The 26,883-nt window shown below is 37.3% G+C and overlaps 1 protein-coding gene across 2 annotated transcripts in view; it reads right to left on the bottom strand.

Moving 5' to 3' along the window:
• LOC113095944 (ephrin type-B receptor 2-like) overlaps nucleotides 1-26,883 on the bottom strand; it is a 141,315-nt gene that overhangs the window by 57,640 nt on the left and 56,792 nt on the right. For both annotated transcript variants that reach the window (XM_026261304.1, XM_026261305.1), the window contains exons 2-3: nucleotides 22,124-22,209; nucleotides 9,397-10,081 (exon numbers count right to left, since the gene is read on the bottom strand). In XM_026261304.1, the coding sequence (XP_026117089.1) occupies nucleotides 9,397-10,081; nucleotides 22,124-22,209 (771 nt within the window). The remainder of the gene's footprint in view (nucleotides 1-9,396; nucleotides 10,082-22,123; nucleotides 22,210-26,883) is intronic.

Raw genomic sequence — 26,883 nt, 5'->3', positions numbered from 1 at the left:
CTCTGTTTGATTACAATTATTATCGAAGTCCTGAAAATGATTTTGGTGGCAGGCTTCTGAGCTGTCCACAAGCAAACCTCACTGAGGTTTGAAACCCTCAAAGCCTAATGCAATTACCGGAATTTTTAATATGCAACAGATATAAAATTCCATCCAGAAGTGACACAGGTCTGTAAATAAGATTGGACAAGATTAAGAAACGATTAGCTGATTTCTGTGGACAAGACAGTATGTGATCATGCCTGTATGTGGAGGAATAGAGGATGGAGGAGGGTAAGCACAATAAAGCCCATGAGAGTGGGGAAGAATGCTTAATTTATTATCCCCCAACAAAATGTATTATAACGTTTAGCTTATGTGAAGATAGGTGCTCCTTAACTGCAGGCTGTTGGAAATAACCCGAAAGCCTGAGCAACAAGTATGTTCCTAAAAACAGCTTAGTCAAACTTTCCAATGTTAAACATAATTCGTGATTAACACTATATGTTCCAATAATGACTTACTAACAATCACATTGCCAATAACCTGTTAACTTTAAGTGTGAGCATCAAAGAAAAACTCAGATGAATGGAAAGTGAAGTACTGTATATCACACAACTCCAACCTCTTTATTAAATTTGCGGATAACACGACAGTGGTGGATCTCATTAGCAACAGAGATGAGACAAACTACAGGAGCGAGGTGAGCTGCCTGGCCAGTTGGTGCAGTGACAACAATCTTTCTCTGAACGTGCAAACTCAGCATGCTCATCTGACCATCAACGGTGCGACTGTGGAGAGAGAGTAAGCAGCAACGTTCCTGGATGTGCTCATCATCACAGAGGAACTTTCCTGGACCGACAACACCACAGCACTGGCCAAGAAAGCACAGCAGCATCTCTACTTCCTCTGCAAACTGAGAAGAGCCAGATCCCTGGCCCTCATCATGTGCACCTTCTACAGGGGCACCATCGAGAGAATTCTGATGAGCTGCATCACTGTGTGGTATGGCCATCTGCCATCTGCTGCTTTACTTATCTTTCTTTTTACATGACCTATTTGTATATTTGTATAGTTTTACTGTATATTGTATTATTTTATTATCTATTTAATGTTCTACTTTTAGTGTTATCTGTATGCACCAAGGGTCTGAGAGTAACGCAATTTAAATTCTCTGTATGTATGTATGTACTGTGCATGTGGAAGACTTGACAATAAAGCAGACTTGACTTTACTTGACTTGATCCAGATGTGATGAAGATGCTTTATCTTACTGATGTCACACTCCTTTATGTAAGGTGGGCTGATCTTGACTGATTGTTCTTGAGTCACTTCCAATCAGCCGCTCAAACTGGTTGATGCAGTGAATTGTGATTTTAAGATCACAAACCTGAATCTGAAGTATCTTTTTGAAAGCTGTCCTGTGTAAGCGTTTGTGAGGAAGTAAAAGGCGAGAATCTGTGTGAGAATTAAAATTTTGAATCCATCAGTCTGGCGCCAAACTAGAAGCAAGTGTCTGTGCAACAGACTAGTGACTGAATATACAGACTATATAGTTACTGAACACTGACTTAACACATGTCTTAATGAATCTGTTCGATTGTGTGTGTGTGTGTGTGTGTGTGTGTGTGTGCATATATATATATATATATATATATATATATATATATATATATATATATATATGTAGCAATTTGGCACAGACAAATCCAAAAACCTAGACTGTCTACATTTTTATTGCTTGGATGAATTACAAAGTGTTATCAAACAAAGCTCTGTAGATCCCACCAAGTCCAACTAATGGCAAACATTTGTTTCTCCAGTATGTATCATTCATGTTGTTTGGCAGAGTTAAACAGTTGAGCTCTATTCAGTTCTGAAAAGTCAACTAACACTGTTCATATCTTGTGTTTATTTTTTTTAATTCTGGCCTTTTACTTTTTGGTCCCTTGCTCCCAAAGCTTTTACACTGCATTTTTAGCAACAAAATATTGCACATTCAGGAAAATAGCTCTTTGGAGAGCACTCTACAAGAGGAGAGACTTGCATTGTCTGAAGAGCTGACAGCTGATATTAATACAGTATGTCCATTACTGATGATCCAGTCAAGGGGTGAACACATGCTCTTATCTTCTTCCCTTCACCCACTTTCTTGTTAAATTTTTAATCACCATGAGAGAGGGGACCGGAGACATCATGTAGGGAGACCTTTTGTCAGCAAAGGTTTCTTATTTTAGAATCCATTACTACTCTGCAAAATCTATCCCCATGAAGGAAAGAGACACTCCTAGAAAGACATGTGGTATCACAACTGTAAGTATCACACATTCCCCAAAAAATAATAATAATACATATATATACGTTTTTATAATGTAAGATCTTTTTCATTAGAGTTAAGCATTTCCCAATAAATTCTTTTTTATATACATTTTAATATGCAAAAAAAAGACCTATAGTAAATACATAAAAATGTGCTAAGAAAAATTTATTAAAGTATGTAAATACAATTAATTATTTCTAAAATGTTACTATACACTTAAACATTACCATACACATAAAATAATAAAAACTTTCAAGCAAGCAAAATATACCTTCAAATATGACCAATATTTCATATTTCATTAGTCATACATCGTTCTCTCTCTCTCTCTCTCTTTTATTTTTTATAAATATAGTCATTCTACCCGGCCAGTGTAGCTAATTTATTATTTTTGCTTCCAGAATGAAAGAATGCAACCTTTCAAAAGTTCTCTCGAGCCACATGTGGAGCACATCACACTGAAGTAAAACCTTGCAGAACCTTAACATACAGTGTAACAAGATCGTCTATGTGATCTTTGTGAGGTCATATGACAGATCAGCAAACGACACACTTTGTAGCCTATACCCTTCATTACATAGCTGGAGGTCAACAAAGTGCGAACAACTGGAATCCTGCAGTAAGGACAGTCGCAGCGTGACACAGATAGCAGCCCTAACCTCGCATCAGCATGAGAGCCATCTATCAAAATCTATTGAAAAAGGCTTGAAGTGTAACAAATTCCTAACCCCGCACTAACCTCAAATGTCACTCAAGGTTAAAGAATTGCAATTTATATTAGCTTGCGTGTCAATCCAATTCATCCATCACCAGTCTCTGTCATGGCGGCGCAACAGCTGTACTGCTATTTGATCCTGATTTCTTCCCCAGAATTGAATGGCATTTGCGACAAAACATGCCCTGCTTTCTGTAACCCCTTTTTCGTTATTTGCCAGTGGTTAGTGCAGACTTGTAGCTCTTTAAAAGATGCACAACCTGTTTCTTTCCTTTCGACCCATGACAAACTGATACTGGATCCTATCTAGGCCTTTCAGTGGTCAGAGCATGAATCAAAACATATGAAAGAGATCTTTTGCATGTTTGTGAGAGGTCCCATGTATGAAAAAAAGCATCTGCATTCTGACATCCAAAGGAGAAACCTCTTTTCCACCACAGCCTAGTCATGCTAGAATAAACAGTTCTATCACCAACACCTCTTAAGCCTTCGGTCTTCGACTCTGAGAACTTTCTAAGGTGTCCTGAAAGAAAGGCAGGCATGACAAATCCCTCAAATGATCAGTGATGCCACAGAATAGTGATTACAGCCTCTTAAGATCATAGGACTCCAACAATTAGAATCCCAGTTAAGATGTGAGCTAATGACCTGCTGCGCTAAGATGCATGTGGAACAAGTTAAGACATCATGCTTGCTGAGCTCTAGACCATTCACAGTCATTCCAGTCTGGCATTATCACTTTCAAGATGAATTTGCTGAGAGACAAATGACGAGTACTCCTCAGTAGAGCAAGTGTGGGTGAGTGAGTGGGGAGGATAGCTTTAGTTTTCAGAAATGTTACATCTATTCTGCTTCAGAAAGGATGAAAAAAAGAAGCCAGGAGAAAAAGAAAACAGCTGAACTAGCTGAAATCTCCATGAAATAAAAGTGTATCACTACTCCCCTAGGTCTCAGTAGGTGGGTAGACAGCTCCTATGGTACTTGTGATCCTAATCGTTGGCTAGCGCAGAGGAATCTTTATTTTCTGGCCACAGGGCTGTGAGCGACGAGGCTATGGACTCGACTTGTTGGCTCTACCGTGTGTCTTCTGTCACCAAGAGCACTTTGAGCTCTTTGTCACACTTCCACTCCCGGAGTCGGGCTCTAGAGCGAACAATTTAATATGAGAGGGTTTAATTTCACTGCTTAGTGTTCTTTACTTTCCCAATTAAAGAGCAGTGTAGTTAGAAGCTAAGCCATAAAAGCCTGCCATGTGTCACATGTGGATTGAAGCTGGCTGGAAATGGTTGCTAAAAGGGCTGTATTGTACATACTCACTAGGTGTGGGATAAGGGCAAAAAGAAAGTCAAGAGGTCTTTTATAACACTGCAGCCCTGATATTCTGAAATGTGTGTATGTGTACATCAGCATGAGATAACGCAGGAAATTCCTTGAACAAGTGTTGAAGGGGAGATGTGGTAAGAGGCCACTTCAGTGGAACAGCACTACAATCCATGGACATGGGATCACATCAATGCTCGTGACTGAATACTCTGGGACAGATTGAGCACCAGAGCTGGGTCTAATATTGTCTTTCGATTTTGATGTCTGGGGAAAGAGTCTTGGAGAATCCCTTCATTTAAATACGGAGGGCCGAAAGACTTTGATGGGACAATAGTTTTTTTTTTTTTTTTTTTTTTTTTCATGTGCCCCTGGGATTCAGGCTGATTTCAGGCTGACCACAAGCATAGCAGCACCCCACGTTTGCTGTTAGCCTATTAGAGCTATCATTAAAAGCAGATGGGCCACGGCAAATAAAGGGAGCCTCAATGGTGTCTGTGCATTTTGATGATTTCGTTGTCTTCTGAATCCAGAGAGGACCCACTATCCTTTACTCCTTTCCTCAACATATAGATCATCATGGCATGGTTGTCTTTTTGGTATTGAGAATTACTGTAAGATTACATGAAACCCCAGCCTTAATCTTCTGCCTATGAATGTGCCATCACTCTACTGTCTCCTACTAATTTAAACCCAAAGCTGTGGTTGGAAGCAAAAGTTAGTTTGTGAATTATTCACATCATTATTATTTACGATTTGTGTTTCTCGGTTGTTGTCTGCTGTAACATTTTAGAAACAGCTTTGAGGGATTTCCCATTTATAATGTCTAAAATGTAGAGCTGTTGTGCTGTATAATTGTAGAGCCATAAATAAACTGTTGTGGATCTGGATTGCACAGCCACAGTCTTGAGAAACATATGATTAATGCTTACGACTGTAAAACCTGCTCGCTCTCTTTCATCAGACTCAAGTTCATGAGAATTTCTCAACAGGTGGAGGGCCTGCACTTAATCAGCTTTAGCAAAACAATCACTTTGTCTTTCATCGACAATGCTATGTAGCTTAAAATACCTTCACCAAGAAGTCCCCCAGTGCCGATGCATTTGTTTGTGTTCATTTGATGTTCATGCTTATGGGTATGTGTCATAGTTTTGTCTTGTTTCCCAGTTTTCCAGGAACATTTTTTAACTACTGAAAAAAGAAAGAAAGTTGGCATTGGAGGAAAATAAAAACATTAATATTACAGACATATTTCCTGAAAACAACTCTTTGTATCAGTATTAATATGCGGTGTTGCTTCTCAAGTGAATTTACTGTTTTAAGGTCATTTGTAGAACATTTAAAACTTGCAGTGTACAATATGTTTGCTATGTTCAGTAATATATCCCTATAGTTCACACTTCTCTAAACCTGTATTCTATAGATTCTGTGGTTAAATTACAATTTGTGAAAAATATGACTATTGTTTGAAGAATTAGAGCCCCTGGCCTAACCATGAACATATCTCCTATTATGTCTTTCTGAGTATTATGCTACCATTTCAAATGAACACGTTCTGCAAACAACACCTTGTGCATCTCTGGAGGGTCTCCCCTCGTCTCACATATCTCTAAACGAAATCAGATCTGTCTTTATAAAGGGCATTTCTGCTAAAGGAACCTGGCATGCTTTATTTACTTACAGTGCCTCCCTGGGAGGAAATTTAATATTGTTAGTAAAGCGATCTCAATTCTCTGACAAGAAGCCAATGCCATCACATGCATAAACAAATTGGTATGTTGTTAATATTTTGTCAGACATCATGTAAAAGAAGCGTTATCTGGCAAAAGTGCTGCTGAAGACTTAATTAAAACATGCGTAATTACACACTCGTTTGTAGTGAGGCATCTGCATAAAGTGTTAGTCAAGTTGTGAAAGTAGCTGAGTGACAGATCTTTCATCTGCAGATCTTGTGACCTCCTGCAAACCAGAAAGTAAGAGGATACCCAGGCATCCCAGTGAAAACATCTTTCACAAATCAATTCATTACGCCGATTCTCAGCAGTTAAAAAGCCCCTCTTTCTTGCATTAACCCATCCCCCGACCACTGACCACAGTCCTGACATTGTCTCATGCAGCGGTATCAGCTTTCCCCTGCCAGAGAGATAAATGGCTGGCAGAATTGAAGGCAGACCTCGATCAAAACGCTTATGTATATTCTAGACAAACCACCATCAATAACCCTTTTTTTATCTTAAATGATTTGAAACTGTTTTCTTCTAACTTTTTTTATTGTAAATATAGCCTTGGGTCTCATAAATATTGAAAGTTCTCTTTAAGTGATTCAATATTTTTAACTGCATTCTAACCAGGGTTGACCCAAATTCAGAAATAAAGAATTTGCTCCCTTGCAATTATTGAGTGTAAACTTGAATTGTGAAATGGACAGATATATATATATATATATATATATATATATATATATATATATATATCCATCAATCCATCTATTCGCGCATATATATATATATATATGTAATTCAGCAACATTTTACAACAAGGTTGAAGATTGCTTGAAATACTTTTGCAGAATTTATTAATTCTGGTTAATGTAAAAAAAAATAATAATAGTAATAATAATATATAAGTATAAGAATAAGTATATTCTATATTATATATGTACAATATTTATAAAATAAAACTGCCCAAACAAATGCTGTAAAATGTTCATTTGTTGGTTCATGAAATCAGAGCTTTTAGAAAATTGTTTGGTGCATTTCTACTTGATTTCAAACAAATTTAGCAACTTCTACATCCTCAAAACACATCAAAGCAATGCTAAAAAAACTATGACACTCCATCAGTTTTCTTTAACCTTAAGAGTGCTGATCCAAGGTCAGTACTAGTGCCTCATTAACATATTTTAGCTCATGGGACCATAAGTGGTGATATAAGATTGGAGAAATGATATTACATTAGCACTCTATCACCAAGATTTGCAATCATGTCCTGTTGTCATAAAATATTATGAAATATTCCTTGATGCATTAATATTCACCAGGCTTTATGGAGATGAGCTAAATGCTCAGTGATTAGGATCATTATTCTCTCTGTTAGGAGTTACAGTCTTTCAGCAAAACACTGACAGTGTGACGTGAAAGCACCTTTTTACAGCTTGTTTGATTTGACTAGGAGCCTCTACATTACAATCAATCACAATTATATTGTTTTTAAACCCAGTGTTTATAGAGATACCTCAAGTCCAGACAGACCATTGGGATGTTACAATCTGTAGCATGAAGTAAATTACAATTAATTATTGTCAAAAACAACCAAATGTGTATAATTATGTAGGCTCTTTAATTTAGAGTAGACTGCTCCATGATGATGACAGGTGCTCCTGAGGAAGGATTGTGACTGTACTCATTAACTGCCATTGAATGCATATCAGCAGAGCGCCGCCCTGTTAGTGCCGGCAATGAGCGGCTATTATCACAGCTCATCCTGGCCTAGACGGGGAGCCGGTGTGGTAATTACAGCCAGGCTTACGAAGAGGCTGTGTGAGTGTGTGCGCATCTGTCTGTACGAGTGGGTGTGAAGTGGGGTGGGGGGAATCTGAAACACATGTGGGCATTTTATTGTGTCGTCTATGTCAGCGTGGAGCCTGTCTGCAGGCTGCCGTTGCTGTGGGAACAGGACCCGCCGTCGGATGAATCAAGAGCTCCTGCTGTAGAGCGAGTTGAATTACAGGTGAGGCAGGCTGAAGGAGAGGAGCGCTGGGGTTTGGATAAGAAACGATCAATACACTCACGCTGTGAAAGGGCCAGCTTACATTGATGCTGCACAGGGATACTGTAAAAGGGGAGAAAACAGCTGTACTACCCACATCAACACATTTGAGTTGCCTGGGATATCACAGTGAAACCACAACATCAACAGCAGGCCATTTCTGGAGATTTAGCACTCCAGCTTAGAAGGAAATACTTATTGTAGCTTGTAGGTTTTTAAAATCCAATTATTATTATTTTTTTACAAAACAAATATCAAAAAAATAAAAATAAATGGGCGATAAGAGATCTTTCCGTAAAACTGTTAAGTACTTTGTACTCAATATCTATATGGTATTGGTGTGTCACATGGATATTTGCAATATTTATAAGAAATGCTAACACTATCTGTTCCTTGCATATGTGTTTATATATATATATATATATATATATATATATATATATATATATATATATATATATATATATATTTTTTTTTTTTTTTTTTTTTTTTTTTTTGAAATGTAAAAGGTATCTAAAAAGCTGTAAACATGATATATTTATGAAGCAAACGTGTGCGTTTCGTTGCTTTCAAACAATATATCTTAACAAAACATAATATTTGTAATATTCTAATCATCATTAATTTATTATAATACGGAGCCCCGCACATGACATGAAAGACAAAATAAATAAATTGTGTGAACGATTTACTAATTTGTTTCCTCAATGTGCTAAAACGTGCACACGATTACTATTGCGTTCCCTCTATTTACTATTGCATTTCCTCGATTTGCTAAATCGTGCGCACGATTTAGCAAATCGAGGGAACGAATTTGTAAATCGTGCACACAATTTATAAATCGTGAACAAAATAGTAAATCAAGGGAATGCAATAGTAATCGTGTGCATGTTTTAGTACATTGAGTGAACGAATTAGTAAATCGTGCACACGATTAGCCTAATATTTTTTTCTTGCATGTCATGTGTGGGGCTCCGTATTCTAATAATTATGCGTTTAATAATTTAAAGACTAATTTTGCCAGTGGGGTTTCAATATTTTCTCTGAGAACAAGCTTTAATATCACATGCTGTTATGCTTTAATGTATCCAGATGGTTAGATATTTTTATTACAGCATATGAGACCAGGAGTACAGTGCACTGAAAATACAACAGAAAACCAAAAGACACAGACAAGCAAACAAAGCCTTTTCTGCTTCTCAGTACTCAGGGACAGAAGAAGCTGCGACCTGGAAATTAGACGTTTTGTGCAACATGACAAGACCACTACACATTAACTGAAAAGCGTGCTTACCTCTGCAAACAGTTCCATTCTCCACTGCCTCATGACCTGCTTTACACATACAGCGGCCAATAGGGACCATCCATTCCCCATCTCCATTACAGTACAGTTTAATGGGAACGTCAACCTCCTCCGCATTAGGGATGCACTCTCCCCTCGCCAACACCAGTGAGGTGCTCTCTGCTCCCGAATGCGTCTCCTGAAATAAGGCTCCATTCCGAATAGTGCGAGGGCACTTCCGGTAGAACACTCGCACAGCAATTAACGACATACACCCTCCGTAGTCCTGGAAGGCTAGATAGAAACCTTTATGGGAGATGGGGCCGAAACTGCGAACCTCTGTGTTAATCTTCATCAAACGTCCGCCCAGGTCTACTTGCGAGAAACTCTCGTCTGCAGCAATGGTATCCACCTTGATCCAAGGGTTTTCCATCCATGGAGGAAAGTCTTTAGTGGCCCTGTCGGTGTCTGATTCATAGTAAAAGAGGTTGAACGTTTCCTTGCAGGAACCAGGGACTCCTGGGATGCTGCTGCAGTCTCGCACAGAGAACTTCATCTCCACGTGGATGCGTTGAGCCCCTCGTCTTTGGATGTACTTGGTGCGCACCCAGTTATTTTGGTTGGCATCGAAGACATTACACACCTGATAGGTACGAATGGTGTTCATGTTCTCATCGTACCCACTTACTTCTTCCCACTATAAAGAGAGAAAATGAGAAAACAAAACTTTAGAGATTTGTTTTATATGAAATTTTTTACCTACTTTAGCATATAGACGATGAGAAATTAAATAAGGGTTAAAACGATTTACATTTCAAATAAAAATAGAAAAAAAATATTACTCAATTTAACCCTCAGCTACCATATTGAGGAAAATGCTTTATTTATTATAATGGTTAATCATCATCTAATTATTCTATTTGTATAAATTATTAAATATATGGTCATGTGCACAATGGTACACTGGATTTCGGTTACAGGTCATTTACTGTAGCTAGGCCTGACAGTAGAAAATATGTTATAGACACGTCTGTACTTCTGCATCAGGTATCTGGAGGGCTTTACGAGCACCTGGGCCATTTTCTTTTTTACTGAGCACAGGTGGAATGAGGTGGGAAAGAGAGCAAAATTCTCCTAGTTTGCCAACAGGCACTGGCACTAGCCATAGAGAGGGCTGGCTTTGGCTTGGGTTTTGGCTTTTGGCTGGCTTTGGCTTGTGGTGATTCTGGTCTCTATTTATTTTTATCTCTTACTCGCACTGTATAAAAAATATGTATTATTAATATCCACCTTATTTTTTCAACGTGGAAGTAAGCCTTTTTCTGTGAATGTGTGAGACTCTGTAGATGTTCATTAGCCACTGTAGAGAAAGAACGTGAAGAATAACAAAGTCCAGTAAATGGTAAAACTGCACTACAAACCAGTGTGTTCATAATTAAGATAATACGTTAAAATAATATGGTTAAAAAAAAAAAAAAAACTAAAGTTTGCAATATCAGGAAGCAAAACGATCCGTTATTATGCAGCTAAAAATAGCTGAAAGCAGATGAGACCAGAAGCCAGACACATTAAATTTACAAATGGCCATGCCCACTCTAGCGGGAAATAAGATGGATAGCTTACATAGAGACAAAGAAAAGGTGATACACTTTAATGTTTACACAATTATTTATTATTGCTGGGCTGCCTCCTTTTTTTTTTTTTTTCTTCAGGCAGCTTAGAAATGAAGCCAGCATTAGCATAATTAAAATCTTTCCCCTTACAATGAGAAAACAACTGAGCATCGTTTGGCATAGTTAAACATACAGAAAAATCATCAAAAAGCAAAAAAGGCATAGTTTACTTAAAAATTCTTACCCTCATGTCAAGAGAGGAGAGGAGAGGAGAGGAGAGGAGAGGAGAGGAAAGGATTTAACTTAGTTGACTCAAGAGTACCACAATTCAGAGTACTACATAAAAAAAATATATATATATATATAATGTCTCCCTAAACTGTCAAAACATACAGAAAAAGTGAGGAAACCAGTCAAGCACACCAACACCATGGTCATTTAACAAACTTTTGGTGCTTTTGGCAGCTTAGAAATGAAGCCAGCATTAGCATAATTAAAATCTTTCCCCTCACAATGAGAAAACAACTGAGCATCGTTTGGCATAGTTAAACATACATTCTGATTCTAAAAAAATCATCAAAAAGCAACAAAGGCATAGTTTACTTAAAAATTCTTACCCTCATGTCAAGAGAGGAGAGGAGAGGAGAGGAGAGGAGAGGAGAGGAGAGGAGAGGAGAGGAGAGGATTTAACTTAGTTGACTCAAGAGTACCACAACTCAGAGTACTACATAAAAATAAAAAAAACTCCAAAACCCTTGAAATATAACAAATTAAATATATGTATAATTTCTCCCTAAACTGTCAAAACATCCAGAAAAAGTGAGGAAACCAGTCAAGCACACCAACACCATGGTCATTTAACAAACTTTTGGTGCTTTTGGCAGTGTGGGCAGGTGCCAAATCCTGCTGGAAAATGAAATCAGCATCTACAAAAAGCTGGTCAGCAGAAGGAAGAATGAAGTGCTCCAAAATTTCTTGGTAAATAGGTGCAGTGACTTTGGTTTTCAAAAAACACAATGGACCAACACCAGCAGATGACACTGCACCCCAAATCATCACAGACTGTGGAAACTTAACACTGGACGTCAAGCAACTTGGGCTATGAGCTTCTCCACCCTTCCTCCAGACTCTAGGACCTTGGTTTCCAAATGAAATACAAAACTTGCTCTCATCTGAAAAGAGGTATTTGGACCAATAGGCAACAGTCCAGTTCTTCTTCTCCTTAGCCCAGGTAAGACGCCTCTGACGTTGTCTGTGATTCAGCAAATTCCTTGACACGTCTGTGAGTGGTGTCTTTTGATGCCTTGACTCCAGCCTCAGTCCATTCCTTTGTAAAGTTCACTCAAATTCTCATAAGGCTGCGTTTCTCATGGTTGGTTGTGCATCTTTTTCTTCCACACTTTTTCCTTCCACTCAACTTTCTGTTAACATGCTTGGATACAGCACTCTGTGAACAGCCAGCTTCTTTGGCAATGAATGTTTGTGGCTTACCCTCCTTGTGAAGGGTGTCAATGATTGTCTTCTGGACAAATGACAGATCAGCAATCTTCCCCATGATTGTTTAGCCTAGTGAACCAAACTGAGAGACCATTTTGAAGGCTCAGGAAACATTTGCAGGTGTTTTGAGTTGATTAGCTGATTGGCATGTCACCATATTCTAATTTGTTGAGATGTGAATTGGTGGGTTTTTGTTAAATGTGAGCCAAAATCATCACAATTTAAAGAACCAAAGACTTAATGTACTTCAGTCTGTTTCATAATTTGAGTTGAATTACTTGTGGGCAGCTATATATCCAGTGCCCAGGAAGCAACTGGGGGGTTCAGTACCTTGCTCAAGGGCACTTCAGCCATAGGTATTGATTATGGAAGAGAGCGCTGTTCGTTCACTCCCCCCCACCTACAACTCCTGCCAGCAACAAGACTCAAACCTACAACCTTCGGGTTATAAGTCCAACTCTCTAACCATTAGGGCACAGCTGCCCCTGTATACACAATTAAATTTGATCAGCTACAAAGTGCTCATGTCGTTAGTCAAGAGTGCAGCTAAAACAGATTACAACTTCAGTTGACAAGGAAGATGTAAACATGTTCACAGGAAAAATACCAATATTACTGTGTCTGAGCTTAAGACATTTTGTAACAAAAACAACATTACACACACATAATAATTTACCCCTCTATCTTCTGTCAAGTTGTGATGATTGACCTTTAAAATTTTATATTTTAATCGAACTGGTTGCGCTGTTATAGAAATAACCCAATACCTGTATAAATAAGCCAACAAAGTGGCCCGATATGTTTAACCCAGATATTGGGTACAGTAAATAACACAATGTTTTTCAGAGTGTACAGAACACCAATTGATAGAGTGAAAAAGACTTGTAAAATTTACAAGTATATATTGTGCACACTAAAGCATGAAGGGTACAAGGCTATATGCACCAGGGACTTCATTGCTCAGCCTAAAGTGACTCCAGATGACTTCATTGCGGTTTTCAGCCAACTTGCCTGCGATAAAGCCACAGGCTTTCAGCACTAAACAACTCAAATACCAGTCACAGAAGTCCTGACCTCGTCCAACAGGGAAAGCCCTTTTCTTCACTTTGAAACATTTTTTCCACCACAGCCTCAAAGCCCAACAAGCATATGATCCCTCCCCAAATCACCCACCCCTCAAGTGTCTTACTCTTCACTTAACAGCTGACATAATTTCCCAAATTAGTTGCTGCTTAACAAGGATTTTGACAGAGTTTTGACAGGTTGGGGGAGAAAGTCATGCCTGCACAAGACCTCCATTCTATCAAACCATCTTGCACTAATTAAAACAGCTTTCTTTCCTCACAGCTTTTGTTCTTTATTCCCATATCGCTGTTATTCAGCCGAGATGAACTGAAATGTTTCTGGATAGGATTGTGGTCATTAACACTTGCACTGTGTTTTGCATCTGTCTGTGTGTGTGTGTGTGTGTGTGTGTGTGTGTGCTCTTGTTTTTGTCACATATCAGGACACAACTCTATATAATGACATGTGTATGACACAGGTATTACAAGGAGAGGGTGACTTATGAGGACATAACCCATGTCCCCATTTTTCAAAACGCTTATAAACCATACAGAATTCATTTTTTTTTTTTCTTTATTTGAGAAAGTAAAAATGCACAAAGTTTCCTGTGAGGGTTAGGGTTAGGTGTAGGGTTGGTGTAGGGCTATAGAATATATAGTTTGTACAGTATAAAAACCATTACGCCTATGGGATGAACCCACTTTTCACAAAAACAAACGTGTGTATGTGTGTGTGTGTGTGTGTGTGTGTAAAAAGAGCTTTTCAAACAGCCAGATGTGTCTCGGATCACTGGCTTGCCACCTTTCTTAAGGATGACACATTCTTCCATGAACCAAAATGGGGTGAGAATAAAGGGCAAGGGAAGGCAGGGTGTAGCATCTTCTTGTTTGTAGTCTGTCACTCTTGACTAATCAATTTAGAAAGAATGAATAAAAAAAGCAACGTTGCTAATGAGAGCCTGTATAAGTGAGAATACTGCACAATGAGATGAGGCGAGAAAAGGAGTGCGTTAAAGATGCTCCAAACAAACCAGACTTTAAACAGAAGGCCTCCCTTTGTGCCATCAAAAAGTCTTTCATCAGAGGCAAAGGGGAGACCCAAATGAGACATAATAAGAGCCAAGCGATCAAGTGTAAGTGTGAAATTAAAAGAAACATCTTCATTACCATAGGTTTTCTCCTGGACTTTCAGTGGGAGTGTGGCTAAAGGGTGACTGTGTTTTAAGATATAAAAAAAAGGATTCAAATGCTTTTAGGGTCACAAGCAAATAAGGAGAACTGCTAGTGCAGTACCCAAGGTTTCAGTCCACTGGAAGAGAACACAACCTGGGACTAGGGTCCACATGGTCCTGATCTGACAGACTAAATGGAGTCAGTGTTCCTCTCTTATTCTACAACTGTCCTGTGATAGTTCAACAAGATATTTGGCATGTTAAATTAAGTCAAGCGTCACTATTATTACATTTCATAGTTAACGTTTGAACAATCCATAGTTCAAAGAGGTATATCATTCAACCTTAAAATTCAGTATTTATAAACGTTCTAGCATGAATTAAATCTGAATGAAAAAAAATGCATTCTTGATTTTAAATAGTGCACAACTCTGCAAATTATTAAAGGGGTCATGAAATGAGAAATCAAATTTCCCTTTGATCTTTTCACATATTACACAACAAGTTTCAAAACTTAGAACTTTCTTGTTAGTTTAACGAAAACTAATCCTTTTTGAATGTGTCATTTTATGACGTAATAGTGTGACTAAGCATCACCTTCGCAGGAGAAGATTAATGCCTGCTTCTGCATCTCTGCCTCTTTAGCCCCGCCCACTGATACATGTAAACACAGGGTAAAATTAGCAAAGAGCAGATCGCATCCGTGAAACACTGTTTGTTTGTTTGCTTTACTTTGCTAAGGATTCATTTTTAAAAAGACAGTATGATGCAGGCTTTTCAGAGAGACTGAAAGTAAATGATGATGTAAAGCTGAGTCTGACTAGAGTGAATCCAACACATTGTGTGAGTAAACGTGCCTTTAACACTATTGCATTGTCTGTTCCAGATTGTTTGATATGTATATACTGAGCATTCATATGTTTTTAACCCAAATGACTCATGTTGTTTTCAGAGTGCATCACAGCAGCATCCACCTCTTATTTTAATAAGCAAAAAAACTTTAGCCGATCATAGCGGTGGGTGTTTACTTGTGAGTCTTAAAGCAACTCGCCTACAAAAACAGCCTGCCCATTACTTCTAAATTGTGATGTTTTTTGATGTAAAATCACACAAACATTATGCTAAGTGAACCTCAGAGAACATTATAAAAAAAACAGTTCATGACCGTTTTAAATTGAGGCATATAAATCACCCCATGCCATTTGTGCTAAAAAACATCATCCTAAAAACCTACAACATGGGTATTTATCAAGTTAAAAACTGTTAAAGTTTTGGAGACATTTGCCTTCTGCCCCTCCGTCTTGATTTTTCTGAATGCAAAAAATGTGTCCTCCATGAACATCCCTAAAGGCACCCTTAATGATGTTGATAATACTTTGGCAAACAGCATGTTTCAGATATGACGAATTTAATGTAAACAGTGTCTTTGGCACAGCAAAGTTACTAATCTCAATAAATCCACCCCCTCCAAAAAAAAAAAAAAACAGTCACAACTGAACTAAATAAAACTTGTAATTTGCACTGGGAAAAGGAGACATGACACAATGTTCTTGTGGACAGAAGTTTAAAAATGTTAACTCCCCTGCCACCCAAGACGAAAGAAAGTTCACAACCGAGCTGTGATCTATAAGTCTCCCAGACAGAGGCTCTCCCGGCTAGAGAAGAGGCGTGAGTTTGTGCTGAATTATGAAAAAGTCTCGCTTGAGTGGAAGCAGAAATTGGCTGCGATCAAGGTTTTGTGTTATATTAATTGTGCCGCTATGACATGACTCTGAACTTTCATTTGGACTTCAGCATCTCTTACAAATAAACTGTCAGAACCTTATGAAGTTTACACAAAGCCAGCAATTAAAGCTCTCCCAGGGCTGTCATTTGTATTCGAGCATTTGTAACTAGTTGAGCGGTGCTGATGAGTCCTTCAGTGAAATGTGCTGAGTCCACATCTCACAGCAAAGCAGTCCGTGGACTCAAAGATATACAGAGTAAATCTGCATAAATACATAATTCACACAGAGGGGTGAAAGGGAGCATGTATGACAGCTCCTTTGGGAAAGTTTCCCAATTTGCAGTTGTGGGAAATCTGACAGATAGAGTTGCATAGAGACATTTGTCCTGAGGGGACGTGTGGGACAAATGACATCCAGATATTTCAGCGGCACAAAGTGCAGTGGGATTACAACCCTACGCGAGATACTGAGCTCCCAGCCATTAGAAAGATTGACAGAGGGAGAGAAAGTGATTGAGAGAGACAAAAAATTAGGGGTGATCATAGAAACTGAGCTGTCTTTGGCAGTCAGCTTCAATTACCTCTATCCACTGGTAATGCACAACATGTGAAGACAGACAAACAAGCTCCTTATTGCTCCTTTAACCCTTATGTCTATCTATATCATGTTTGACAAGTGACCACACAAAGATTTGATTCCCCGTTGAGGGGAGCCCAAACAATGGTAAAATATTGTTTCATATATCAATCGTCAGTGGAATTTTTGAACCAAATGATTTTTTTATATACTTTTTTTTTTTTTTTTGAAAACAGAACAAATAGTCATAATGGTTGTTATAATGTCAAATCGAAGAATATTTCCAACATCTTGATATACTGTACAATATTACACTTTCATAAATGATCTATGTACATAATCCATTTTCCCCAAAGCTTGTTATATTTTTCCAATTTGAGCCTTAGTATAAATGTAAGTCTCTCCATATAGTATATTTCATTTACCATTCCTAACCATTGATCCCTTGTTGGGGGGGTCAACCTTCAACCATTTACGAGTAATGGCTTTCCTACTGCTATATAAAGTATCTTTAATAAGTATTTATCCTTGTCTAAAAAAGTTACTGGTATTTTCCCTAGATATAATGTAATAAACCAATAGCTGAACTTTACTATTATTATCTTTTCAATTTCAACTGATACTTCTTAACAAAAAAAATTCAGTGTGCCTGTATATAAAGCTGTTAATTTGGGAGTTCTAAAAAAAACGTCCAAATTCAAATACAAATTCCCTCCAGGACCATGAGTCTGTAGTATTTGTCTGTATTACATTTAAATCTAACCAGTTTTCATCTGTTACTTTCTCCCATATTTGTTTGGTATATTGGCGAATGGTTTCTAGATGCTTGTATACATTCATATAATCTTGAAACCATCTTTTTTTTTTATGGATTTAAAAATATTGTAGTTCAATTTCAATATCCGTCAATATACTTTTAACTTTTTTGTTAAAGTAATCTCTAACTTGCAGATATCTATAAAAGTCCTGCTTTTCTAATCCAAACGTATTTGGAATGAACTGATAACTCTGTAAACCTGGGTCAAATGCAAGCTAACTTATTACTCCAGCTTGTTTCACTAATTGTGACTTCTTCAATAACCTACACCATACCCTCGATGCAAATACAGTCCAAGTATTCAATCTGTTATAGCTCCTCTCAGCTAGATTTTTATTTCCTAGTATTGACTCTATAGGAATATCTATGAAACTTCTAGGGTTTTCCACCTTGATTCATAGCTTGGTATACACCAGCATACCAAGGGTTTCAATTGTGCAGCATAATAATAACCATAAAGACATAGTAGAGCTCTCCTTCCCTTTTCTTTTGTCAACTGCAATGTTTTAAACTTTACCCTAGGTCTTCCAGACAAACCTCGAAATCAAAACATCCCAACCGAATGATTTTCTAAGGCGGTTCTGATTTGTGGTTAGTGTCAGTTGAAACATCTTGTGCAATGCCGATCAGAAACACTGAAACTACAACTTACTTTAATTAAGTTAAAGGGATAGTTTACCCACCCTGATTTCATTCTGAACATGTATGGCTGTTTTCTTTGGAACATGATATGAGATATTCTGAACAATGTCTCTGTTGTTTTGGACCTCACTGGCTTTCATTGAATGGAGGGCGAAAAAAGAGGCATTCTTCAACATTTTCCACAGAAAACAAAATCATAATCAGATTCAACTGTTTTGAGGGTTAGAAAAAAATTGTTCATTTCCATTTTTGGGTGAACTATCCCTTTAACAGAGGGCATTTGTCAGCATACTTCCCTTAACACTATCACATTTCATTTCATTGTTCATTACTTCCAAAACTGACAGTAGCTGTTTATAAGCATGCAAATAGAGTCACAGATGACTAATGACAGAGCTTTGATCTGGACCTCGAGGCAGTCTAGTGAGAACCACATTATCACACCGATTCGTTACACAAATGTCCTGGCATATTTTCATGTTCTGCATCAGTAAGCAACAAGTCTAGATGCATGACCAACACTGAGTTCGAACATTTACACACATTTGTAATGTCCCCTGCAACACTGTTCTCTAACTAAGCGGGTAATGATTTAATCTGCAGCATTACGAGGATGTCCACTGCAAATAGCAGTTGCAAATTAAAAATCAGTGAAATTGTATTTATATATAAATACTTCAAGCTTTTTAATGATTTAAACTGTGAGGTCAAGAGAAAGAAATCAAGAAGTTCACGTAACGCTGTTTATTGGAGTGCTCTCCAACTTAGCATTTTCTCTACCACTTACTTTCTTTTTTTTAAAGTAAAATGAAGAATGTGTCTGATTCTATGTAGCTGCTCAAATCAATTACTGGATGCCCTGTACATGCCAAAAATCTAAGACCAAATTAAAAACGTATTAAACAATATCTGAAATGACATGCGTTTGAAAAGCTGCACAGGTCCAAACAAGTCTCTATGCAGTCATGTGGAGTAATAGGTACAGTCAAACATAATAACAGCAGAAAGCACATGAAGTATGTGCTCCTCACACCTGGCTGTGATAATGGCTTGCCATAAATATTTCTTTAATGTAGGTGTTAACTTCCATAATTACACCGTTCTATACAGTATGTTTCCCCTGCATGAAACATCAAAGTGTTTCGAATAAATTCAGCACACAAATGTGAACAAATGAAAGAATGAATGAGTGAACCACATCTGGATTTTTTCTCCTCGACAGTTCGGCAACAGGGGTTTGTTTTGCAAAGATATTCGGTGGCATGAAAGCCAACTGTTGATGGGGTTCTCTATATTTTGACTGACACTGATACTTTAGTTAAACCCACAAGGCTCTGCAAGAGTGTAAGACAATAACTTAAGGCCTTTCTCTCTATGAGGTTTACAGAATCCCACCTGTTTAGTGCTGCTGTGGGGGACCACCCTTCCCCTTACTGAAGCTAAAGCATGATATGTCTTCCTATGACTATTCTCCATATTTCATTTACTTTAAGAAATGTGAAAATAATGTATATAGTGTCAGACAGCAGAATAACTGAAAAAAAACTAAACTAAGGGAAAGTTGGACTGATCCCCAGCATTCCTCACTGAAGAATCCATGAACGAATGAGATGTTGAGGCCATTTTAGACATCTTCGTTTCTGAACGTGTCAAAACAGAGAACACATTTGCATCTGAACCATGTGATATTTCATGTCACTTTATATTAAGCCATTCTTTCTCGCTATTAACTGTGGTACTGGAATAATTTGATGCTTGCAGTTGTTTTGTTAAACCTTTAGAGTTGTAAAGATGGAAAAGATATGGTGATACAAACCATGTGTAATTCCGTTTCTTTTGTTAGAAAGGAAAAGGAGAGGTGAATCTTATTCAGTGCAGATTGAAACCAGAGTCTCAGATCCGGAGACACCGGACCTCTTTGTTCTTTTATATTGATTGCTCCAATCAGTACAGGAGAAAAAAAGCTGCATGCCCCAAGGTTTGAAAAGAAGATGGTGAGCAAAATTATATCTGAAGAACTTTGAAGTTGTTTAACCACAATGTCAGCCTTCTATCCTCTTCTCTTGCACCACTTTTTTAGTCCCCCCTCTCTCTCTCTCTCTCACACACACACAGTCTTCCATTTTTATTTTACTGCTTCCAGACGCATGGAATGGTATAATTTAAACCATCCCCCAAAACTGATACAGAAACATAAATAATTATAATATAAAAATAGGGAGTGGTTTTTCAGAAATACACCAGCAAATTACTAGGGCCTTATGATTTCTGCATTTCTGCATGGAAAATGTGGACAGAAACATGGAATCATAAAAATTGAATTTACTGTATTACGCAGAATGTCAAGGAATTTGTCAAATTCTGGGTGAATTGAACAAAAGTGGGTCATTTCACTTAAATCAAATTACTATATGGACTAGTATCTGTAAATATTGAGCCGCAAAAAGAATGCTGCACGTTCTGCATGTCTCTGTATCAATGAATGGCACAGAAGCATGGTTTCGTTTACAATACTGATGCGTGTTTGACGCTCACGGTAATTTCAGCATCTGTCGTCTCACTAAATGAGGACATGGTTGCATAAACATTAACAACATCCCCAGATCTGCTCTGAGAGCATTAGCATTTCACCATTTCATTTGACAAAAACTTTCATCATATTACACGCACACTGAAACTTGAAGGTATTCATGGCAACCTATTAAAACAAAAGTTTGCTTTAACTGGATAAATAAGTCAGAAATATATTACTATTGTGCAGTAGAATGCATTGCATGTAATACTACAACTACTATATAACTATTAAAACTTTTTTTTTTTAAGGAATAATCACACAATATTTCTCCCATGTTTTATTTTATTAGTATATCCTCTTTGTTTGCAAAATAAAAATAAGAACAACGTTTATTTAATTTTCATTTGATTAAAAGATTTCATTAAGATTTAAATAATAATAATAATAATACTGTTTTATGCCTTCATTTGATAACCACAAATATTAAAATACACAACACAGAATTTATGAAAAAACGAAACATTTCATTTCATAAGGTTATTGTAAAAATAAATGTTAATACATTAAGTTGTTTTTGTGCATTCAACTAATTTGACATGCTTAAACACAGATATTTCACAGATAGACTCATAGGGCCCTAATAATGTAATGTTTGTTAAACTTTTTAAATGTATGTTAAATTATATAAGTTTCACAATTTTTATCAACTACACCTGCTGATTAATACAATTTAATTGAACCATTAAAAAGGTCACCCAAAAAAAAAAAAAAAAAAAAAACGTATTGCAGAAAGATTTAAATGGAAAAAATTGAATCTGGAAAAAAAAAAAAAATGATAAAAAAATAATAAATAAATAATAAAATTAAAAAATAAAATTAATTTACAGGAATATATTTTTCTTCCCCACATCCGTTTGGAAGAACATAGATCCTGATGATGAAGAAGAGGTGATTAATTACTCTCTGACAAGTGGGTGCTGAGCAGGCGTGAGGCTAGTCTTTTTGGCATTATATAATACGGATTCACATCCAATTTCTGTCACAATCATCAGACAAGTAGCATTATTGGATAATTTCATGCAAACTCAGACATCTGTTCATGTAAAGAGAACTTACACTTATACTGCTGTCACCGGTTGCGGACGCTGGATATACTGTCCAACCGAGCTCTGCGGTCGCTGTGGTGGAGTCCATCAACATTTCTGGAAGGAGGAGGAAACATAAAAAGGTTAAACAGGATATGTCCAGGTCATGCTTTGTACAACATTCAATGTCTTAAAGTTCATGCACAGATATCAGCCAAATCTATCTAGCAATTCATAATCTATCTTCAATAAACAGAGTGAGGGAACTTGCTACTGTTTTTTCCAGCATTGCCAAGAGGTTCCTAAATGACAAATAAACTTCAACATAAAAACAGACTAAAACAAATACAGAGCTTAAACACATTTTAGGTCTTTGCCTAAAGAAATGCTGGGGGAGTATAATAAGCTATGAATATTTCATACATTCTCATGCATTAACATCATTCTTTATCCAGACATTTATAGAGTCTTGTGTTACCACTTAACCAACTGCTCCATGAAATACCATCAACACGTTTGACACGAATCATCCTTAAATCTGTTTTGATATTACAGCCGTCTCCAGTAGTAAAGATGAAAAATGCTGTCAAATCAAGAAGCGAGCAGGAAATAGTGGGTTCTGCTTCCCTGCTGTGTGATTCAGCCAAGATATTTTAGAGACAACAGCCCACTATCTCGCTTCACCACTGCAGAGGTTACACGAGGATACAGGATGTCTTGAACTCCAACTCCATGCAGTTGGACAAGGATGAGATAACCACTAGAGACACTTTCAATAATGATATGGCAGCATACTGGTAAAGTATGAAAAGCTAATCTTTCACAGACTTTCATATGCCGCTGCAGACGAATGTGCATGGAGATCTACAAATATTCGTTCTAGCCATATCTACTCATGAGAAAAACGTAATTTGTGTTCAAGCTGACTTCACTTATCATAGTACACAGTTTGGGTCACCACTTATGGGCGTATAGGATGTGAAATCACTTTGAAAGCCTGTATTTTCATGCCGAACAAGGCAAGTGGATTTTAAATTGGTTTGCTAATACTGTGTGCTAATTCGAAAGCTGATTTAAAACATATTCTAGTTGATTTTTTCAATTATTGTGAGTGAATAAAATATAATTCTGCTGCCTCCCATAATATTTGTGGAAAAATATGTGGGAAGTGTGCTTGTCACTGATGCTAGACCCACACATTTTAAACAAAAATCAAATAATGTAAAAAAAAAAAAAAGGAGAAATCACCAAACCGGCAGTGCTGCCTCTTATCAATGTTCTGCGTGAATAAATCAGAGCTCCATAAATCGCCCTCTATGTACATCAAACTTTTATTACACTCTTCTCACCTAGATAAAACAGTTCAGAAATATTAAAATATAGGGACGTGCATTTCATGTATATCAATCCGAACAGTACAGATCTAATCGGAAATCTACAGATTTAAGTGGCACAGCAAATGGAAGGATTACAATCAGATGAAAGATGACCATTTGGTTCAGCAGAAATGAGTCTCATAATGATTACTTCAATTACTTATTACAGCTGTTCAACATCAGGTCAGACCTTCAAGTAACAAGATTAGCCAGCGTTTTACTAACTATTTCTGTACTAAGACTGCTAGGTTGGGAAAATAATATAGTTACTGGAGGCCAGTTACTCTACTTCTGCTGATTAGTTGGTGTTAAAGAACATCAAATTGGGGTCAATCACTTTTTTGCCGCCTTGGGTCCTCAGAGGCACGGGGATGATAGTTCTCAGTTCATATTGGCCCTAAGTCATCCCATGTGAATAATTCATGTTATCACATTGATGGCTTAATTAATTTCCTCTAGTAATTAGAGTAAGTCTAAGTTGTTGAACTTTGGAAGGAATTGGATAAAGGAGCTTGGTAGAAACAGAGGAAGTTTGGTTTTATCACAGTCTGATGCAGCTGTTCTGACTTCCTTTTACAAGCATCACAGTACAAAACATCTTTCAGAGGCTCAGCTTGAGGCCAACATAATTACTAGTCTTAACTATTGGAAACACTTATTCATTTACAGAATTTCATTAATCTTGCATTAGGCTATTTGATCATTTTTAATGTGCTTTTGAATGCTGGTTGCAATTAAAAAGGGGCCTTGAAAACGACAGCGATTTTGAAGGAAAACAGTAAGCGTACTGTTTGGGGTGTGTGGAGGAATGCAGCTTTTGGGCATGTCTCTATACCTCAGATTCCCTCTGAATTTTATTCCAGGAAAAACCAAAGCATTCAATGAACAAACTACATGTGTGTCCAAGTCCAAGGACATACTACGTCTCTAAGGCACCCAAATCTAAGCTAAATTACATCTGACTATCACTAAGACTAAAATTTACACACAGAGACATGAAACTCAGACTCTATGTAAATTCATTTTAAAAAATTATAATCAGTTTTCAGTTGGTACACAGAGGTAAAATCAAAATGCAGTTAAACAACGGAACTGGAAAAGTGGCAAAGTGAATTTTCTGGTCCTTTATAAAGCATCATGAGTGCACTAACTAGCAAGTGTGGTAAACATGAGAGGTGGACAGTGACAAAGTGTTTTACATAAGTAAATTTTTCAAGTGTCTGTACTTTATCGGAGTAGTTTTATATTGAGCAACTTTTTACTTCACTACATTCCAAAACATATTGTACCTTTTACGCCACCACATTCATTAGCATTGTTCTTCATTATTTTGAACAGGAGAAATTGTCACCCACTCTGAGACACGATAGTGTTGTGTGCGATTTGTGAATAAGTTGATTTCAAAGTGAGTGACATGACATACAGCCAAGTATGGTGACCCATACTTAGAATTCATGCTCTGCAATTAACCCATCCAAAGTGCACACACAGACAACAGTGAACACACACAAACCGTAAGCAAACACCCAGAGCAGTGGGCAGCCATTTATGCTGCAGCACCCAGAGAACAGTTGGGGATTCAGTGCCTAGCTCAACTCAAGGGCACCTAAGTCATAGTATTGCCAGCCCGAGATTCAAACCCACAACCCTAGGGTTAGGAGTCAAACTCTCTAACCACTCTATAGGCTATGACTTCACAATGAACCTTTCTTTTCAGTGAACATGTTAAATCGGTTTGCAAAACATACTGAACAGTTCATTTGTGATTTAGACTCATCAGATTGCAGCTGTTCTTAAGTCAACAACTCCCTGATTCAAATGATCCAGTCAGAGTGAGTCTCCAGTTAACTATTCACTGAATTCACAAGTGAAGTTACTCAAAATGCGTCTATGGGAGATTCTCGGGGCTTGAGTGCGCTCACAACTGATGGCATGAAAAGTAAGTTACTAATGATGAATATTAGGATTTATTATTGTAAATATATTTAGGTCACGACTCAATCTGCTATAAAAGCAGATCTTAAGCACACTATGTAAAATGCTTGAATGAGGACTTGTCCACATTTGTGTATCACTTTGTCAGCAGGCTAAGTTTAAGGTAAAAAGAAAAAATAACATTAAATAACACAAATGAAATTACTGCCCATGTATCTTTCCCACTTAAGCAGCTTCAATTGAGTTTCAAACTAGTATTTTTGTATAGCATTGTTAAAATTCTTCATACTTTACATCTGCTTTTACTGTATATTGTTTGTCATCTTTGTCTGTATTCTTTTCACTTGTTTTTAATCATGAAGTATCGGTAACTTAAATTTATATATTAATATTTTTTATACCCTCTCCCAGGTAATTTAAGCAGTAGAATTTTATAGAATATATAATATAAAATTATGAAATATAAAAGTGTTAAATTAAATTACAAAATAAGGATTCATTGATCAGTACTTTTTACTTTTCATATTTATGTACATTAAAAATCAAATACATTTTTACTTTTGAGATTTGTGTGCTCCGTCCACCACTGGAAAACATTCTTTCACTTTCATAAGCTCCTGCGTTTTACATTTTGGAAGAGTGATGCACTGCCTGTCCTCTACCGTGCAATGGATAACCCTCCCAACCAGAGGCCTCTGCTTTCACAGAGCCAAGATCGAGATTTATGACTCCCTGCAGTTACGGCCGTACTTCACTGCTACATCTTACTTCCAGCTCTTCATCTTCTGTGACGAGGTAAACCAGAGGGGTCTGTCGGCTCCACATGATTCTCTTGTGGACTTTTTGAAGAGAGTGGTGGATGTGGCATCATGAGAACTGAATGTGTTTACACTCACAACATGTCTGGAGGTGACAAAACTTTCCAGCCAATAAGCGTGAGTCACAGTACAGTCATATCTCAGCCATTGTAAGACCCAGGAGGACACATATGTTTAAGCTTTTCAACAGGATTGATTTTTTTAAAGCTGTGTATTTCCCCAACGTAAAACTATGTAATGGCAGGAGGAGCTTTCTGGCATCTTAGTGAGAGATCTATGCGTTGTGTGATGGAGTTCAAGACCTTTTGCTCATACTTTTAGCTAATATTAGTCATTTTTTACCTGAGTTTGTGGTCCAAATTTAAAGTATTTAAAAAAATGCTGTGTACCATAAAAGATTTAAAAAACGAATGACTCTCATGAAAAAGACATACAGCTAAACACATACAGCACAACTAGTATAATCTTTCCATAATTAAAATGATTCTTTGTTTGTGAATCAGGCTTTAAGTATAATGGTTTAAGGGCACCATAGCATTTTATCTGAAGGTTAGATAGGCCAGTTGTTCACCACAAGGCTGTTAACAAAAGCAGCCTCTGAACACCAGTCCACGTTAATTGATAGGAAACAGGATCCTTTCAGACCAGGGATTACTATCAGG

The sequence above is a fragment of the Carassius auratus genome, unplaced genomic scaffold (genome assembly GCF_003368295.1).
Source record: "Carassius auratus strain Wakin unplaced genomic scaffold, ASM336829v1 scaf_tig00215810, whole genome shotgun sequence".
In the NCBI taxonomy this organism is placed as follows: Eukaryota; Metazoa; Chordata; class Actinopteri; order Cypriniformes; family Cyprinidae; genus Carassius; species Carassius auratus.
Note: the sequence above shows the minus strand (reverse complement) of the source record. Positions and strands in the feature narration are given on the sequence as shown.